This window comes from Cololabis saira, chromosome 8 (genome assembly GCF_033807715.1).
Source record: "Cololabis saira isolate AMF1-May2022 chromosome 8, fColSai1.1, whole genome shotgun sequence".
NCBI lineage: Eukaryota > Metazoa > Chordata > Actinopteri > Beloniformes > Belonidae > Cololabis > Cololabis saira.
Genome location: NC_084594.1, coordinates 14,510,360 through 14,530,476, shown reverse-complemented (window position 1 = coordinate 14,530,476; position 20,117 = coordinate 14,510,360). Strand labels below are relative to the sequence as shown.

General features: G+C 37.7%; 2 protein-coding genes across 2 annotated transcripts; one reads left to right on the top strand and one right to left on the bottom strand.

The window, feature by feature from the left end:
• Nucleotides 1–2,231: 2,231 nt before the first annotated feature.
• Nucleotides 2,232–7,445, bottom strand: tshba (thyroid stimulating hormone subunit beta a). Its single transcript, XM_061728431.1, has 3 exons — nt 7,372–7,445; nt 5,737–5,932; nt 2,232–2,857 (listed from the first exon to the last, which is right to left on the bottom strand). Coding segments are annotated over exons 1-3 (477 nt in total). The 5' UTR covers nt 7,374–7,445; the 3' UTR covers nt 2,232–2,578.
• Nucleotides 7,446–8,330: 885 nt separating this feature from the next.
• Nucleotides 8,331–19,099, top strand: slc5a8l (solute carrier family 5 member 8, like). The gene is made up of 15 exons (XM_061726827.1): nt 8,331–9,155; nt 9,891–9,956; nt 10,163–10,214; nt 11,004–11,071; nt 13,390–13,544; nt 13,684–13,824; nt 13,912–14,041; nt 14,130–14,218; nt 14,999–15,111; nt 16,024–16,091; nt 16,215–16,301; nt 16,449–16,639; nt 18,247–18,356; nt 18,729–18,814; nt 18,935–19,099. The coding sequence occupies exons 1-15, from the start codon at nt 8,802–8,804 to the stop codon at nt 19,046–19,048; spliced, it is 1,824 nt and encodes a 607-aa protein (XP_061582811.1). The 5' UTR covers nt 8,331–8,801; the 3' UTR covers nt 19,049–19,099.
• The last annotated feature ends 1,018 nt before the right edge of the window (nt 19,100–20,117 follow it).

Below are 20,117 nucleotides of genomic sequence, written 5' to 3'. Positions count from 1 at the left end.
GGGGTTATGATTACAGGGGAAGCCTTGTCGAACAACCATGAAGAGCACGTGCAAATCAGTAAGTGGTGTGAAGGTCTGGATTAAACTCAAATCAAAGTATATTTGATTGTATATCTCAGGGTGCACTGTATATGTGGGTGTGAATGTTTATATGAGTATCTGTGTGTGGTGGATATGAAAGTCTATCTGAATGTCAATTTACAACACTAACATTTAGCATTAAAATAATATTAAATTACTTTCTGCATTATTTTATACGTATCTATGTTTGTTTTTTGTTGTTTAAAAAAAATGAAATATATATATATATATATATATATATATATATATATATATTAAATTTAATACATTCATAAGACTCAGAAAACTGGACGGCTATCAAGTATAATCATGGAATATTGAAGTTTCACTTCTTCCTCCCCCCTTTCAGACATGTTAAACAGGATTTATGTGTTTTATGCATGTGCATGTATATACTGTAGATACGTATATAGATAGGTTGGTGCACATTGGGTATAGATTTATTTTATAGATTTATTTATTTTGTGTACTTTCAGTTAAAATAGATTCATTTATTTATATACATTTATTTTCAAGGGATTCTGTATGTTCAAAATGTGTGTGTATGCATGTATGTATATGTGTATGTACAGTATATCTATTTGTATAAAGATGCATAGATTCATACTAGAGTTAACGTTGTTATACAATGGTTTTGACATGTCTGGAATGAATCAATCAAAATGAAATGAAATGAAATTTGAGTCAGTCACAATAGTGACATAGAAACCTCATAGCACCAGTGATGATGACACTCGTGTAGGGGGACATCTTATAATTCAGTCAGGCGTTTCTGTCCAACAGGCAGGACAAATTCTCATTCCTGAAGCTGTGTTGTTTGCTCCTGGTAAAAGAAAAGAAAAGAAAAAAGAGGGGGGAAAAATTCTTATTTTAAAAATTTGAATAAATCCCACAAACAAAGTTGTTTGGTTTGTCTGAGTGAAAGAGTTATTGGTATGTGCACTGCATAGCTGTTTCCTATGGAGTGCTGATGGAGGCAAATTCCAGTCCATCCTCTACTTCATCCATTCCAGTATCAGAGTTTTCAAAACACAACTTCAGCTGGCCAGTTGAAAACATTGCACCCTTTTAGTCTTATGATTTTAAAGTCATATTAGGTTAAGTGTTGATTTAAAGAAAAAGCTTTAAAAAATTGTTCTTGTACAGCGCATGGATTTGTAAGTAAAGTTAAGGTAGTATGGTAGCACGCACAAAACTTTTTGAATTAAAGATCTGCTGAAATCGGTTGGAATTTAATATTCTGCAAAGGCATGAAAAAGAAAAATATAAACAGTTTACTGTTTTAACATCTTTGTTTTAGAAGCAAATACTTAATATACCGAGCAAAGATATAGGTGAAGGACTATGCAGTGGTCGACAGTTGGGTAAAATGACTGCAAGGTTAAGAACAGTATCAGGTTGTCATAAGTTGAACAAGGTCAAGGATACATTGGCTGAGAAAAGAAGTCCACCACTGACAACACTTTCTTAACTGTTTTTCATCCATATTTCCTCCGATATTATTCACTGACTCTTATTTTCCAAGGCTCACCTCATCTCAAATTTGATTCAAAGTTTAACTGTTGACTCCACCTGTTGTGTGGATGCTTTGTTTACTTTTTTAAATGTCACATTTCATTCTGTCCTGATCAAAATCCTTCAAAACGTGAAAATATCAGTGTGACACAACCTAAATAAGACTTAGAGGGATGGATGTTGTAATATATGTAGAGACAATATACAGTATCATATAAGATGATGAAAGAGCGATGTCAGAGATAGATTTATCAAACATTCTCCCTCTCTGAACTACTGAGCTATAAATACTCTCCAGCTGTCTGCCAAAATTCCTTTTGTAAGAGGAACTATTTATGACCACTTGTTAATATGAGAGGTGACAGAGTTAAAAGCCTAATCCAGTCCGGTGTTTGGTGAATCCCCCTTCATGCAACGTGACAAATCTTTCCAGTCGGACACCCTCCTTCATATCCAGTTCAGAAGGAGAGTTGTGTCAACAATCATGTGTTTTCCAGAGTGACTTTCCAAGGTAAATATAGTATCACAAGATGACACTCTAGAGTAAGTCAGCCTGAATTAGTTGTGTAGTAAACAGACATCCACATCCAGGAACAGGATGTGATTAAGACAACCAGAGCTTAGCCAGAGAGCTATTTAGAGGCTTCAGCTTTAATTGGGATGTATTCAAAGAATCCCTTTCAGAGTTTAGATAAAAGTCTGAGTGTCACATGAGTGAACAAAAAGATGAATAATGACGCTGACCAAAATACGTTCTGGGAGTGGGATCAACCCCATTGTAAACTGAGAAGCAGATCTGCAGCATAGACATGTTGTGACAACAAAGGGACATTAAAATAAGCTGCTGCAATAGGTTAAAGTACAGACAGTGCACATATCACTAAATCCACCAACAGCTAAAGTCTAAAGCTTTTTTTTTTTCTTTTCACGAAGCATTCATGGAGTGTTAAAAAGAAGACATGCGAGAACATGAACAGAAGAGTCAAAAAGGGATCATATAGTTATTCAGGCCAGGGTACGGGTAGAGCCGTCTGACTGGTTTGCTGCATTGAACTGCGTCGGTGGGGGCTCTGTGTGTGCACTCGTCACTGTCGGTCCTGCAGGCCCCGCAGTGACAGCTGAGAGCCACGGGGTAGGTGAAGACGGGATTGGAGTCACGAGCACACCCGGGCAGAAGGGCTGTGCGGTACTCGACGTGATCGTAGGTACAACCTCGCTGGATGAGGAAGCGTGGGCCGAGGATGTCTCTCATGTTGCTGTCCTTCATAATGCACACACACAAACAAAGAGCTCATTAATGATCTTGTGACTCTCAATCCATGAAAAAAAAGGAAAAACTGTTGTTTATTATATTTCATTACTTAATGTCAGATTAGTTTGTTTAGATCAGGGGTCGGCAACCCAACATAATGAAAGAGCCATATTGGACCAAAAACACAAAAAACAAATATGTCTGGAGCCGCAAAAAATGAAAAGTCTTGTATAAGCCTTAGAATGAAGGCAACACATGCTGCACGTTTCTATATTAGTTAGAACTGGGGGAAATTTATTTTCATTATGCACTTTGAGAAAAAAGTCAAAATTTCATGCAAAAAGTCAAAATTTTGAGAAAAAGGTTGAAATGTCGAGAAAAAAGGCGGAAATGTCGAGAAGAAAGTCGAAATTTTGAGAAAAAAGGCGTAAATGTCGAGAAAAAAGTCAAAATTTGGTGAAAAAAGTCGAAATGTTGAGAAAAAAGTTGAAATGTCAAGAAAAAAGTTGAAATGTCGAGAAAAAAGTCAAAATTTCAAGAAAAAAGTTGAAATATCGAGAAAAAAAACAGAATGTCAAGAAAAAAAGTCAAAATTTCGAGAAAAAAAGAAGAAAAAAGCAAAAAAAGTGAAGAAAAAAAGGAAAAAAAAGAAAAAAAAAGAAAAAAAGGAAAAAAAAAGGTCAAACATTTTTGAAAAAGCTCCAGGAGCCACTAGGGCAGCGCTAAGGAGCCGCATGCGGCTCTAGAGCCGCGGGTTGCCGACCCCTGGTTTAGATGAATGCACCTCATGTTTGAGTGTTTAGGAACAGAAAAAAAAAAGTTTTATATAGGGATGCCCCAATACCATTTTTTTCACACCAAGTACGAGTATTTTAATTTGAGTACTTGCCGATACCGAGTACCGATCTGATACTTCTACCACAAACCGGAATGTAACAATGGGATTGTTTATGTTGTACTGTGAGTTACATGGAGTGTTTATTAAAGTTCCCTGTGAGTAAGGGTAATACTCAACCATCCTGTTTCTATAATTAAGGAAGAATTTACTGAAACATGGAAGAGCTGGCTGAGCAGCAGCTCTGTGGCAGCTGCTCTGCCGCCAGGCTGCACACTCACCCAGGGAGCCGTGGGGCGGCTCAACATCTCCCCCTAGCAGCGCTAACCAGTAACTACAACAACAATGAAGTATCGGTGCGTGGTATCGGAGAATTCTTGCGAGTACGAGTATATGAGAGCAGTATCGGCCCCGATACCGATACCAGTATCGGTATCGGGGCCGATACTGCTCCATACTGATACCAGTATCGGTATCGGAGCATCCTACCTCTTAGTATTTTGGATGCATCCAAACAGACCACCTTAGTGTCAGTTCTTCATAGCTTTAAGGGAATAACCAAATCAGAATCAAAAGGAAAGACTGCTTCATTTTGTGGTCTCAGTTTTAGTATCATGATCAGAAAGTAAACTGCTGAATGGAAAACATACTGTAATATGATAACCCTTTAAATTCAGTGCAAAAACAACGCAGCTGAGTTAAAAAAGAAATGATTGTATTTTAAGAAGCCAATCATTCTTTATCTCGCACATAGAAAAAAACATCAGGCCCCATGTATAAAACATGCAGCTCACAAAAAACGTGCGAACGCCTCTGTCTCCGCTCACGTTCGGATGTTCAATAAATGACCTGAATGGTAAAGTAATGGTCCCTCATGCACACATCAAGGCTGCCGTACGCACATTTCTGAGGTTTTGTCCTTTGCCGACACTCACTGGTGATGCAGTGAAGTCCAAAATATGAGGAAATGTGACATCAACAATAAGTCGGCTATCATTTCGTGTTTTTCTTCTAAAATGTTAACAAAGTCTTCTAACACCACCGGAGCAGCCATCCTTGCACACAACGACCACTATGCACTTTCAATTATCAGCAGTACTCGAGTTGTAAAAAAAAATCAGGGGGGATGGTGGATTTTATCATATGGGGACAGATAATTTGTGCTGATTACAAATAATATATTACAAATTGACCAAAACACCTGCAGAAATACTGCAGGAATGACATAGCAGCAGTTAAATGCAGCCTTCTGTAAGCTTTAAATATCCACTGGGCTTACATCAAATACATCAAAACACAAAAATAAAAAACTGTTTTCTGAACTTATCAATATGCCTCTGTCCTTCACAGGATAAGTAAAATGGATCACTGCAAAAACTCCAAATCTTAACTAGAATATTTGTTTTATTTCTAGTTAAATGTCTCATTTTAGTAAAAAAATCTTATTACACTTAAAACAAGACTCATCACTGGAAAAAACAACAATTCACCTGTTTCAAGTAGATTTTCACTTGAAATAAGTAGAAAAATCTGCCAGTGGAACAAGATTTTTTTGCTTGTAATGAGAGCAATAAAGATACATCTTGTCCCACTGGCAGATTTTTCTACTTATTTCAAGTGAAAATTTACTTGACACAGGTGAAAATTGTCAAATAAGTTATTTTTCTGGTGATGACTCTTAATGTTGAAATAGCAGTAAAACCACATTCATTGATGAAATGACAAAAGGGATGGAAAGGGGGGATGGCAGTTTTACAGGGGGGATGATTTGGACCGTTTTTATTTCAGGGGGATGCCATCCCCCCTCATTCCCCCTCATCTCGAGTACTGATTATCAGTGATGACTATCAAATAAGTTTACATGTCATATCAGGCTTAAATTACCCTAAAAACATATTAGTCTAAACAATATGTAATGTACAAAATTCTCCTCACGCTTCCTTTGTAATTTTGTGTGCAGTAATAAGTTGGACCAGATCCTTAGCTGGATCGAGGAATTTTTATTATTACGCCCTTATAAAAGTATGTAATCCGTTACAATTCACATACGTACCCTGGAGTAGCAGAATCCCATGCAGATAGTGGTGTTGATCGCCACACAGTAGTCACACTCTGGCTTTTCAACATACAGGGTGAAGTCAGTGGGGAGGCACATGGGAATGGCGGGATCGAACAGCAGAAACAGCAGCCAGAATGTGGTTGCACCTTTGTTCATTTTAAGCAAGGTGAGGTTTTTTCTCCTTTTGGTCCTGTAAGTGAAAGGAGGGAAAAAGTCAAAGAAACACAAATAAGGGAGGATTAAAGATTTGTTTCCATGAACCTTTCTTTCTCTGTGAGAGAGAAACAAGGGAGAAAGAGGGTCACCTACTCGTGATGTCGCTACTTGCAGACCCGATGAAGCTCTGAGTCTGAGCATCTCCATCTAACAGTATTTATTTGAACATTTTATAATCCACCTTAATCCTAGGTAACTGTTATCTTTGATCTGTGACAACAGGAGCCCACTGAACTTTGAGTCCATTAAATGGATGACATGAATAATGATTTGCTTAATGAATAAATGAATAAATGAATGAATGAATGAATGAATGAATGAATGAATGAAGTTTATTCAGTCATTTCAACACAGAACAACACCAAAAAAACATTGTACACAGTATTAACATTTCATACAAAACCAAAGAAATGTGTTGAACAATAACTGAAAAGGCATAGGCTGAAGCAAAATGCTTATAAAAGCCTATCCTATAGTACCAACTTTCTATTTTTGGCTACCGACCTCCAGAAAACCAAAAAGAGAATAGAAAAGCAAAGAAACAACAAAAGGCAAAGAAACAATAGAAAAGCAAAGAAACTTTTACAGATGGTCAATTGCATTTATAAGCTTCAAAAATAGCTTTACAAACCATTTTCTTAAATACAACAAAAGAATGACATGTTTTTAAATTTATGTTGGCATCATTCCAGAATTTAACTCCAGTGATGGAGACACATCTCCTTTTCATACCTTTTTAGCTATTTGTACTGTGAAATTGCAGACACCTCTAATATTGTAACGAGTCTCCTGAATTGAAAAGAACCTCTGTATTGGGTCAGGGAGCATTTTTGATTTTGCTTTAAACATAATTTGCATGATTTTAAAATAAAACAAATCGTAAAATTTAATAACATGAGAATTTAGAAAAAGTGGATCTGTGTGAGCGTAGTAATCAGCCTTATTGATGATACGTATGGCTCGTTTTTGAAGTTTTATTATTGAATTTAAGGTGGTTTTAAAGGTGGATCTCCACAATTCCACACAGTAAGATAAATAGGGAACAATCAATGAGTAGTAAATCAAATGCAAGGCCTTGGAATTCAGTATATTTCTGGATTTATACAGGATTGCGAATAAAGATACAAGTGGGCTAAGACCAGTGTCCACTAGATGTCACAAAACCCCTAAAAGCGTAAAATCTTTTTGAAACGGATGTTACTCAAATATTAACCTACACAGCATTTTCCAAAACGACCCTATCTGTCTCTCATTTATGTAAAAATTAACCAAAACGTCCTAAGATGCAAATATCTCTGTGTGATTTTTAGAGCGTGAGCCAGAGATGCTGAGTAAGATGTGACATGTGGTTTAAAACCAAATTACGCCTGCAGCAATGTGAGCAAGTAAAAACACACTACAGTACATACGTACATGACAGATCTTTGGCAACACCTTCTTTTCCTTATTTCCTGACAAAGAGAACAACCAGACCTTGTTTATCTAATCTCATTCTGCAGATGACTAAAAACTGCTGGAGCAGCTTTTATGTTGCAGCTCCTGAGGCAGATAACAAACTACCAAAATGTGTTCTGTGCTGCAATTCACCACCCAACGTCTCCAGTCTGCAAGGAGTCCTTATCTGTGATTTGTGTTAATAATTATCCAGGTAGCCAAAGTCTCACGAGTATTTTAAGTAATTACGATGGACCATGATTGTTTTGAAAGTCAGAGTTGTATCTGGACTTATCTGCTCTTTGCATTTTTATTAACTAGAATTAATGGACTAACAAAAATATTTGACCTAAACTTGGTCGCTGATAAGTGTGGAATGATACGAAGCCAGGCTGGTATTCCAGTTTTCATTCTTCCTGTTTTCTTTTGTCTTCAGTACACTCATCTTTTATCAGTGCTTTATCGCTTTCTTGGAATATTGCTCATGAGATGATCATAACAGAAGGTAAACTCTTATATATCTTCCTGGCACTTGGGTGTTTGACTTGAATGTGGCAGTAGGATCACAGACCATCCCTAAACATTTATCCGGCCCCTTCTTGAAGTTTATTTAGAATTTAGAATTTATTAAAGGATAGCCCCTTGATATGTGGCATCTCATTTTCAAGGGGGTCCCAAGAAAACATACAACATTACAATACATCACATTACCGTATAGACATACATGACATAAAACAAACACAGACATCTTGCTGCTCCTCTCCTCCCACACAAAGTTCCTGCTATAACTAAAAAGGTACTGAGTAACCTGAATATTCTTAATGTGTCACTAAATTACTTTATTTCATTGAAGAAGTGAATATAATATAGGAAGTCTTTTAATTGCGATCAGAACAAAATCTGAGTCAAATTGTATAGAATCATCGTCTTTGTATAATTTCTGAAATTATTTCAGGTCTCTGTGCTTTGTTTGTCCTTGATGGATCATTAACTAAAAAGAACTAATCTTTATTGTCGGGCGAACGCATCAGAGCTGAAAGGCGCTCCATAAGGTGGTATGTGTCAGTGATCCGCTGACAGCTGAAGGGGGAAAACTGGAGCAGTGGAGGACTGAAACCTGGAAATCTTTGGATACATCTGTTCATTGTTGAAGGTTTGAAGGGAGACTTTGATTGATTCAGAGACTTTAAATATATCTGAGTATTGGTAGATGAATCTTTTTTTTGCCATTTTAGGAAGATATCTTTGCCTTTGTTAATTGTATATCCATCACTGGACTAAAAGCAAGCTTGTTAAACATTAGGACCCCCTCATGAAATAGAAATACAGCAGTATCTAAGCAACCGTGTTCTTAACTAAACGTTGGAGAGCATCGCTCGAAGAACTTTTAACCATTTGTGTAATCAACCATGACTGGAACAGGTGGCTCAGTGGCCAACTTCTCCGTCTGGGATTATGTTGTGTTTGCCGCAACAATTCTGGCCTCCGCCGGTGTCGGCCTCTTCCAAGCCATCCGGAGTCGCAAGGACACCAGCAGTGCTGAATTTTTGTTAGGTGGGCGACAAATGACAGCTGTGCCAGTTGCTATGTCCCTCACAGCCAGCTTCATGTCTGGCATCACCGTCATCGGCACACCAGCTGAAGCCTACCGGTTCGGCATCGCCTTCTGGACCTTTGGCTTCTCGTACGCCATCATGTCTATCGCCACTGCTGAACTCTTCGTTCCACTTTTCTACCGTTTGGGGATCACCAGTGCCTATGAGGTAGACTGTTGTTCATTAAACTGGTGTTAACACTCGTGGAGAGGTGCAGCATGAAATAAGCAATGGATAAGATTGTATAAGATTGTATATACCTAACAAATCATATTTTATTTTTGTTTAATCTCATGTTTTATCTAAATATTTTAGTCGTTATTTATGGTCTATTTTATACATTCTACTGTCTTATTCTTTTAGTTTTTAATGTCTTGCTTTCTAGACATACTTTTAGGATTTTATGTTATGTTATACTCTTTTAAACTCTTTTAGTGTATTTTATCCTGCTTTCTTGCAGCTTTTATCTCCAGTGTTTCCTCATGGGGAGCCTCCATGCTGGGAGTGACTCTGGCCTGCAGGGGGTCGTCCTGGGGGTGGTTCTGGCCTGGATGGTTGTGGAGCTCTGCACCACGGCTTCACCGCTGTGGTGTGGACTCCTCTATCCGTCCGGGCCGGGATGGTCTCTGAGGGCCCCCCCCCTTGTAGCTGCGGGCTATGAGACCTCCTGGCGTGGACGGCTCCCCGTTTCCGTTTCCTCACCTGGATCCTCTGTGCCTAGCCATGTCTGCACCGTGTGTCTGTGTGTGTGTGTGGGGGGGGGGGGGTTTATGTTTATTTGTTTTATGTTAAGCACTTTGTGTTGCATTATGTGTATGAGAAGTGCTATATAAATAAAGTTTGATTTGATTTGATTTGAACAAGTATAATGGCAGATATTATAACTCTTCTTTTCATTTCAAGTACTTGGAAATGCGCTTCAGCCGGCCAATTCGGCTGATTGGAACATCACTGTTCATCGTACAAACGGTAAACTAAAAACCCTTTCATAAAAATAAAAATAAAGAGGAATGTTTACAGTGTTAAATGTAACATGACAAAAAACATTTAATCTTTTCTCCTTTTGACTTTATGTAGAACTGATTCCAGAGAGCGGTTCCATGACTCCATTCATATGAAACACATGCTGATTGTGTTTCCTTCTAATCAACTAATGGTGACATGTTTTTTCGCAGGCTCTGTACACCGGTTTAGTCATCTATGCTCCAGCTCTTGCACTTAACCAAAGTAAGTGCATAAACAAAAGATCTGGAATAAAGGTCTTACATTTTACAATTGTTAAAAATGCTACTTGGACATCCAAATTATGAATAATCGTCTTAGAGCAATAGATTTGTCCTGACTGGTCAAAAGAAAAAAAAAAACCTTAGCTTTGATGATAGCACACATTCACAGTGGCATCTATTTGATAATAATGTGCAATGTATCATTTATGTCCAACCAAGATGCATTAATTTTCCACCACGGTTTGGTGTTTATGAATGATATCTCAAGTTATGTTCTGTACTCTGTGGTATTCAATTCATGAGTCAGATAAGCTGTATTGTGCTTATCAGATTTTATATGCTGCTCTTCTTACGTTCATGCACTCCTCCCTCTGGAAAAGGCCACATTTTGGACTCAACAAAGCACACAGCCTTTTTCCATCGCTCCACAGTTCAATATTCTGCTTTAATATTCTGCAAATGAAAGGCTTTTTTTTTTCTCAATTGGTCTCGATTAATGGTTTTCTGAAGGTTCCACAGCTATTTATTCCCAATAGCTTGAGCTACCTTCAAGTTATCTTTCACAATGCAAGTTTAAATAATGATTTAGACCGCTTCAACAAGCTCTTTAGTTGTTACTTAATGCATACAATTTGACTCTTCTGACACACAGAAGAAATTATTGTCATAACCACAGACAGTGGTGGTAATATGTTTGGCCAATCAGTGAATACCAAATGCTTAATTCATACACCTGTTGTCAAATTTCTAAATATCTGAAAACATTTAACTTTTTTTTCTCAATACTTAGTCACTCAACTGGATCTGTGGGGAGTGCTGGTGGCTACCGGGGCAGTGTGCATCCTCTACTGTACATTGGTAGGTATTCCTCTTTCAAACAGCATTGACGATGTCTGCTGTATCACCCAGCATGCATTGGAGCATTGGAGAGCCTTTGTTGACTCACTTGTGCAACTGGAGTGGCAAACCTTTTTTTTGTTTGTTTGTTTACTTGTAAAAATTTCTGGCAGTATATCGAACTGCTGGACTTTATAAGGGCTGGCTTTTAAGATTGGTATAACTCATAAACTTTATTGTAGCGTAGAATTTCTAGGCACACCCAAGGAGTTCTGTAGTTAAGTTGGTGTAGGATTGCATTTTAATTTATATAGACAGTATTGTGCTATTGGATAGACCAGGGGTCGGCAACCCAAAATGTTGAAAGAGCCATATTGGACCAAAAACACAAAAAACGAATATGTCTGGAGCCGCAAAAAATGAAAGGTCTTGTATAAACCTTAGAATGAAGACAAATGGTGAAAGGAGAAATGTCGAAAAAAAAAGTCAAAATGTGGAGAAAAAAGTCAATATTTAGAGAAAAAAGTCAAAATGTTGAGATTAATGTTGAAGTACAATCTCGAGAAAAAAGTTCAAATGTTGAGAAAAAAGTCGAAATGTCGAGAAAAAAGCCGAAATGTCGAGATTAAAAAGGAAAGGAAAAAGGAAGAAAAAAAAGAGGAAAAAAAGGAAAGAAAAAAGAAAAAAAAACAAGAAAAGAAAGAAAAAAAGGAAAAAAGAGAAAAAGGAGAAAAAAAGAGAAAATAAAGACAAAGAAAGAGAAAAAAGGAAGAAAAAAAAGAAGAAAACAGGGAAAAAAGAAGAAAAAAGAAAAAAAACAAGAAAAGAAAGAAAAAAAGGAAAAAAAGAGAAAAAAAGAGAAAAGAAAGAGAAAGAAAGATAAAAAAAGGAAGAAAAAAAAGAAGAAAAAGGGGAAAAAAAGGAAAAAAAGGTGAAACATTTTTGAAAAAGCTCCAGGAGCCACTAGGGCGGCGCTAAAGAGCCGCATGTGGCTCTGGAGCCGCGGGTTGCCGACCCCTGGGATAGACAAAGCAGATGAAATGAGAGTTACTCCTTCCCAATCTGGGGCCATGGTCTCCAGCAGATATAAAGGTAAACTGTTGGGTTATCTGGGGGTTGTTTAGTCACTCTCAGGGATGGGCGGAGGAGCTCAGTTATATGGGTGAGGCTCAGAGTTAAGCTGGTGAGGGTAAGGTTGACTTTTGAAAAAAAAAAAAAAAAATCACAGAATAGCTGTGAAAGAGTTTCACGTTATAACATTCCTTGAGAGATTATTTCTTGGCAGGCTTGGAAACACCTTAGTTTCCCTTTTGGTAGTGCTGGGGGCAGAGCCGCCTGGGAGATTTGCGAGGCCCTGTGCAAAATGGCTGGGGGGGCCCTCGAAATTTTTGGGGTTTTTCGGGTCGGATCGGGTGTCTATATGCGCAATTTTAACTCTCCAATTAGCAAAATACTGGATACCTTCCCCTGCCTCATCATCATTTCTTGCCTCGACGCGGGGCCCCATGGCTGCTTGAGACCCGGTCGGATCTGTGATTTTTGTAACAAATTTATCAAACGAGCCTTTCAGAGAGGCATTAAACTCTTCCATTTTCTTTAGTTTTTTTTCTTTTTTCATCCCCTGATCGAAATTTCCTGATTCTGTCTCATTCTCTGGACATTGTGTGACAGTTTGTTCCAACTCCACCCGTCTGGATCAGAGCAGCTTGTGTCTGCGCTTGGTCTGATCAGTTGTATTGAACAACAGACACGCGCATCATTGCACATATATTTATTGATACGCACAGACTAGTACACATTTAGGTCTGTAATGGAACGTGACTGTTGATATTAATAAGGGAAAAAAAAAAAAAAATTGAAAAAAAAAAAAAAAAACGCCCATAGCGCGAGGCCCCTTGGGGCGCAAGGCCCTGTGCGGTCGCACAGTTCGCACACCCCTTGCGGCGGCCCTGGCTGGGGGTGTAGCTGGGGATCTGGATGGATGGATGGATGGATGGATGGATGGATGGATGGATGGATGGATGGATGGATGGATGGATGGATGGATGGATGGATGGATGGATGGATGGATGGATGGATGGATGGGCTCCCTATTCATCTCAGTGCATACTGTACAAACACTGAAAATGTGGATTAATTCCAAAGACAAAAATCTGGCCCATATGAACGTTTATGGATAGTTTTACATTTTGTTACTAATAGCATAGTTTATGGTTGATAAAAGCATCTGAAATGTTGTTGAATTTAAACATATCCTCTGTATGATGGTGATCTTAACTGACTTATTTCCCTGCAGTACCTGTGAAATTAAGCTTCCTGTAACATGCATTTCGTCTCAGGGTGGTCTGAAAGCAGTCATTTGGACAGATGTGATGCAGATGGTGATTATGCTGGCAGGATTTGTAGCAGTTATAGCTAGAGGAGCTGTACTACAGGGAGGCCTGGGCAAGATTTGGGAAGATGCTGAAATAGGAGGCCGACTAGAGGCCTTTGAGTAAGTACATGAAAATATTTGTGTCAGTAGTATCATAAAATGTACGTGATAATGCAATAAATGCAAAAAAAATAGTTAGGGCTTCTTTCAAAGGAATGGAATGAAAACTGTCTCAATCTTTTTTACCTTCTTACCACAGCTTTGACCCAGATCCTCGGAAGCGACACTCTTTCTGGACCATAGTGGTTGGTGGCAGCATAATGTGGTGTTCTATCTACTCAATCAATCAGTCCCAGGTGCAACGCTACATCGCCTGCAAAACCTTAGGACATGCCAAGATGTGAGCACTCCTGTAATGCAGTACAAAGTCTATTTTTTGGCTTTGAGAACAAGTCCATGTGATAACAAGTCCCATTTCATCACCCAGGTCTTTGTATGTGAACATGGTTGGCTTGTGGGTAACAGTGAGTCTGGCTATGTTTTCTGGCCTCACCATGTACTCCATTTACAAAAACTGTGACCCACTTTTGAATGGTGATATAAGTACCTCAGACCAGGTAAATACAGATGAGGACATATCTACCACTCATTTTTAGTTATGCAACAAAGCACCATGCTTACTAGTAAAAATCCCTCTTCAACCAGCTGCTACCCTACCTTGTGATGGACATTCTGGCTGCGTACCCGGGAATCCCTGGCTTGTTTGTGGCAGCAGCGTACAGCGGTACCCTGAGGTGAGTTTTGAGACAAACCAGGAAAAAGCATGAACTACACATCAGATTTAGCAATCTTGCAGTGTTTAGACATTGTTTCCTGTAGTCGATATAGTACCGTATTTTCTGGACTATAAGCCGCACCTGCATATAAACCGCATCCGCTCTATTTTTAAAAAAATAATTAAAAAAAGATATACAGTACAAGCCGCACCCGCTCTATTAAAAAAAAAAAAAAGATATGCAAGCCGCAGATAATTTATGTTGTTAGATTAGATATTTACTACATGTACAGAACAATTTTGAACTGTAAATGATGTACATGTTTGTACCTAAATAGATCCTTTCCTAAAAGTGTCTTTTAACACGGCAGAAACTTTGCTGATTAAAACGGGACAGAACCAAGAGAAAATAACCGGCATTTATTTAACTGTTTGAAATTTGCTTCTACCTACTTCTATCTGTTAAAGAAGAAGTAGCGCATTCTTCTTTGCATTTATTTTGTCTTAGTTTTGATTCTAATTCCGGTTAGAGCGCCCCGAGCGGTGGAAGAAAAATCCACAGAATAGCCGCACATTTGTATAAGCCGCATGGTTGAAAACCTATGAAAAACGTAGCGGCTTATAGTCCAGAAAATACGGTATATGTAAAGACTAAATTGTCAGTTGCTGCTTACATTTGAATGTAAAAAGATTTCATCTGCATGTCACCTGAGAGAATTTTTAATTGTAATCTCATCTGACATTTAAATGCATTCCTTTGTATTTTGCTCAGTTTTTTAAAATCTTACCATTTTTTCAGCACAGTATCCTCCAGCATTAACGCTCTAGTTGCCGTCACTGTAGAAGACTTTATTTTTCCGATCTGGAAAGACCTCACACCAAAACAAGTGACCTGGCTGAACATGGGCCTGAGTAAGTTGCATACAATTAATTGCTTTTTTTCATTACACTAATCTATTTACAAATGACCACTGCGTGGGGACTGTGGGGCATTTTGTCCAAGGAGACAAATCAATCCAACAAGTTTCAGACTGCAGGACCAACGCTCTAAAATTGCTCTAAAAGTGTGATTTTTGTTGTTTAAAAATTTTTTAAAAATTAACTTTTCAACATAATTTGCGTACATTTATTGAAACTTGAGAAATACTGTATCCCTCCAATATTTTTCAAGCATTTGTAAGTTAACAATACATTTGTATTAAAACCACAGTAATTAAACACAGTAGTTTCATCTTAGTCCCAAACAGTTTGAAGCTCCTGAGATACCAGTAGACACTGCACAGATCCTTATCTTATCTTGTTATTCTTGTCAGCTTTTGTCAATGTAAGCAATTCCTTTGTGCGTGTTAAAACCTGACTGCAAAGGAGTTCAAGATAGTTAACAGATTCCCTGATAACTGTGAAAAAGAAACTCTTGTTAATTAATCTCCAAAATGTGAGATTTCACGTGACACGGGTTAATATTACAACTTAAGTTTTTCATTAGATGTATTAACTGAGATAAACCTGCAAGGGGAGGAACATGCTGCTTCCCGGAACTTCATTTGAGAGCAAAAAACACAGGGAACACAGGATTTTTTCCTGTGACAAGCATTCTTGTGTATGACACACTCAACACAATGGATGTGTAAGCTGTTTGCACATGCAGGTATTAGCCGGACTCTCTGCAGTGAACTTCTATGTTATGGGACTTAAATTAAATGTACAACCTCTGTTCTTGGGACATCTATCAGGGAACTTTTATAAAACACTGTTATATAAACTTAAGAAGCTTTTAACGTAGCAACCAGATTCTTTAATAGCTTTAATTTGACCAACTCTCAGGTGTATTCTTTGGAGGGCTGTGCATTGGAATGGCTGGAGTTGCTTCAGCGATGGGAAGCGTTCTGCAGGTGAAGTCCTCCAACACCAAGCACAACACTGCTGCAGTCTTTTAAAAAAAAAAAAAAAAAAAAATTCTCTATGCCATCAGCATGTGCTGAAGCCTCAAGTCTCCTGACAATTTCTATTTTCAGGCAGCTCTGTCCATATTTGGAATGATCAGTGGCCCTCTTCTTGGACTCTATTTATTAGGCATGTTTTTCCGCACAACAAATTCAATAGTGAGTATTTCCTATGATGGGAAACATTCTCTTACAGAAATGCATCTTCTGATAACACAAACAAATATTGGTAAAAAAGAAAAAAAAAAGAAGAAATACATAGATACATTCATGAAGAAGCTGACAACTCTTGTATTTACGTCGCAGGGAGGGCTTGTGGGAATGATGATCGGTCTGGCGTTGACTCTGTGGGTGGGGATTGGATCCCAGCTCTACCCAGCAACAGACGACATGACAAACCCACTCCCACTCAGCACTGCAGGTTGCAACAACACGGGTACAGACTCCACGACAGCGACTCCCTGGACCAGTTCAGGGCCTCTGACCACACAGCTCGAGTGAGTCATTCTACATAAACAAGGGCATTCTGCCTTTACACAAGAACACGTGTGTTCACAGGAATTACGTTTTTTTCATTTAGCAAAGCACAAAAGTTATTCAAAGGCCCCAGCCCTCCCCGGAACTGTAAAACTCGATTGCACTTGAAAATTCATTAACAGAGGTATCAAAAAATCTCTGGTTTTTACGCTGCAGGTGAGAAAACTAAAAGTAGTATCGCTTCCAGTAGTTTTAAAAAGGTTTCTTCCACTCACTGCATTTATATCTTTTTGTATTTATACTAAGACTAGAAGAAGGTATAGTGGGAAATATTACGAAGCAAAAGAAAATAAACAAGAGGAAAACTTATAATTCTGAGCTTCTCTTAAAGCAGCACAATGTAACTTTCAGCTTTTGTTGAGTTTGGCGGCTCCTTTGGACAAAAGCGGTAGTGCTTTACCAGTAGTGTGGAAGGGTTCCTACCATGCTCCTCAAAGTTACATAGTGCCAGTGAAGGCGATACAGACCCCTCAGACCATGACAGAGGTGTCATTAAACCTGTTGGAAGTTGATGTACCATCACAATGACTCTGGAAATATTATATTAAGGTGGAAAAGTTACATTCTGCTGCTTTAAGTAATGTGATAGAGAAAAAAACCTACATGTTCATGTTACATATTTCATGGTGATAAAAAGCAAAGTCTGTAGTCTGTAACTGTACAAAATAAGGGATGGATTTAAATTTAAAAAAGAAAACAAATGTCAGTTTACACATAAATATGCACTTAGTAGGGCTGCACGATTCTGGACAAAATGAGAATCACGATTTCTTTGCTTAGAATTGAGATCACGATTCTCTCACGATTTTTTTTCCAATATAAAATTTATTGCACTTATTACTTTAACTTTGCAACAGCTGAACAAAAATATAATAACAATAAACATCTCTTGTCTTCTTTACACAAACCTTTGAATAATTTAAACAATAATAACAATTTTGAACAATATTTGTTCTTCCCTGAGTTGAACACCCTTTCAGAAAGGGGGCAACAAATTATTCCTCTGGCTGCTTTTTGCTGTAACAGCTGACATTGAACATAAAAACAATAAACATCTCTCTTGTCTTTAAATAATTTTAACAATAACAATTTTAACAATATTTATGTGCAATATGTGTCAGGTGATGAGAAAGGTAGATGTTTCTCCAAATGTAATCCACAATCATTAACAAAATATAACAAACATGACAACATGATAGTTGACCATGACAGGACTACAACAACCTAGAACATAGGCCTAGTCCTTTTTTTATGCAGCCATCTTTAAAAAAAAAAAAAAAAAAAAAAAAAAAAAAAAATTAAATCGTCGTCATTTGGAAATGAGATCGCGTTCAAGCATGAATCGAGATCGCAATTTTTTAACGATTAATCGTGCAGCCCTAGCACTTAGCACCCAAAATTATTATGTGCACAGACTAAGGAGTGGCACTCTTTATTCTTATGAAACAGTTTGAGTATCTGAATCTTTAACTGTTTTACTGACTGATATCACTCATTGACAAGGCAGGTGCAACTGTTAGGATATCAGTAAGAGGATTACTAAATTGATTTCCTTTTTTTCTATCAGTCACAGGCCACCATTAGCAGACACCTGGTACTCGCTGTCCTATCTCTACTTTTCTCTCTTTGGCATGCTGACCACAATGGTGTCTGGCTTAGTGGTGAGCATAATCACAGGTACGGACACACTTCCTAACATTTACTTACACTGAACATAAGAAGAAAACAAAACAAAACAAAAAAAACATCTATATCGTGTTTAATGGTTATTGGTTCCATTACTGTGCTACTTCTATTTACAACAGAATTTACAATGGGTGAAAATCTTGGTAAAATTGAACTTTAGAGATTGTTAGTCTAATAGTCAGCGCCCTCTGCTGGTGAGGCAGCTCACATGCAGTTTTTTATGCACTAATCACCTTTTTAAAGAGATTAAAAGAAACATTATATTGTCAGAAGAAAAAAGACACAAATGCATTTCAGTCTATTTTGAATCTGTCTGGAAGACATGAAAAGAGAAAGGGGAACATGTGTCTGTGTGTTAAATAGGTGGATGCAAGCAAAAGAAGATGAACTCTGATCTGTTTGTGAGGAGGAAGGATTTGATATGCTTCACCTGTTTCCAGGATTCAAAGGTAAGATGTTGACTATCAACAGTTAATTAGCAACAGATAATTAGTGACAAAGGCAAACCATAACACTTGACCTTTTGTAATTTTATATATCTTATACTATGTTGTTTTTCTTTTCTCCAGGAACCACATGACACAGAAAAGGATGTAGCAGACCTCCACATGGGAGTTGACAACTCAGCATTTACAGACTTTGATGTGATGAGCAAAGAACCTGAAAAAGCCACAAAACTGTAACGCTGGTAGCAAGTTATGGTTATTTTCTAAAAACAAGCATCTGTAACTTCATTATGAGTATTTGCCTATAAGTGTTTTTTTTTTTGTGGTTTAAATGTAATATATTGAAAAATTATTTTATTCTCTTCGCTTTAAAGACCCGAAAAACCTTTCACTGAATATAATATGCAGTCAAACATATGTTATTTTTCTAATTTAAGGGCTGTAACAGCAAGGCTATATGCAGTGGTGGACAGTAACGGAGTAAATTTACTTGAGTACTGTACTTAAGTACATATCCAAAGGATTTGTACTTTACTTGAGTATTAGATTTCTTTGGTACTTATTACTCTTACTTGAATACATTTCCAAGACAAATATTTTTACTTTTACTCGAGTAAATTTCTAGGAAGGCTGAAAAGTACTCGTTACTTTCAGGTCTGCTCTTTTTTCTTCTTCCCTAAAATCCTATTGGACACAAGCTGTTTTTGTCAAAGGAGGAGACCTATCACAGTGCACGCTCTCCACTGGGATGTACGTAAAGCGGAAATACGTCAAGCCTCCTCAAAACGATACCGCCAAAGTAGCCTGCGTTTGTCAAGACAGAGCCGCAAAAAGTCAAGACATAGCCGCAACAATGGCTACGCCTGCGTCAGGAGAAGAAAGACAATCTGCTTAGTCGTCTGAGTCTGATAATGAGCCGGACTCTCTACCTCTCTGCTTTCAACAACTCAACATCGAATTCTCAGAAACAATAGTTAAAAGATCCTTAAATTAATTTAGAAAAAATATAGTATTTTACTGATGTGGAAAATAAGAAATTTACTCTTACTCTTACTCTTACTTTTACTTAAAGTAAATTTAAAAGCATTTACTTTTGGATACTTAAGTACCTTTAAAATCAAGTACTTTTCTACTCTTACTCGAGTAATATTTTGACTGAGTTTACTCGAGTAATATTTTGACTGAGCTACTTTTACTTGTGACGGAGTAAATTTTGACCAGTAGTATTTGTACTCTTACTCAAGTACTGGGGTCGAGTACTCTGTCCACCTCTGGCTATATGAAAGAGTTATAGCTCACCACATTT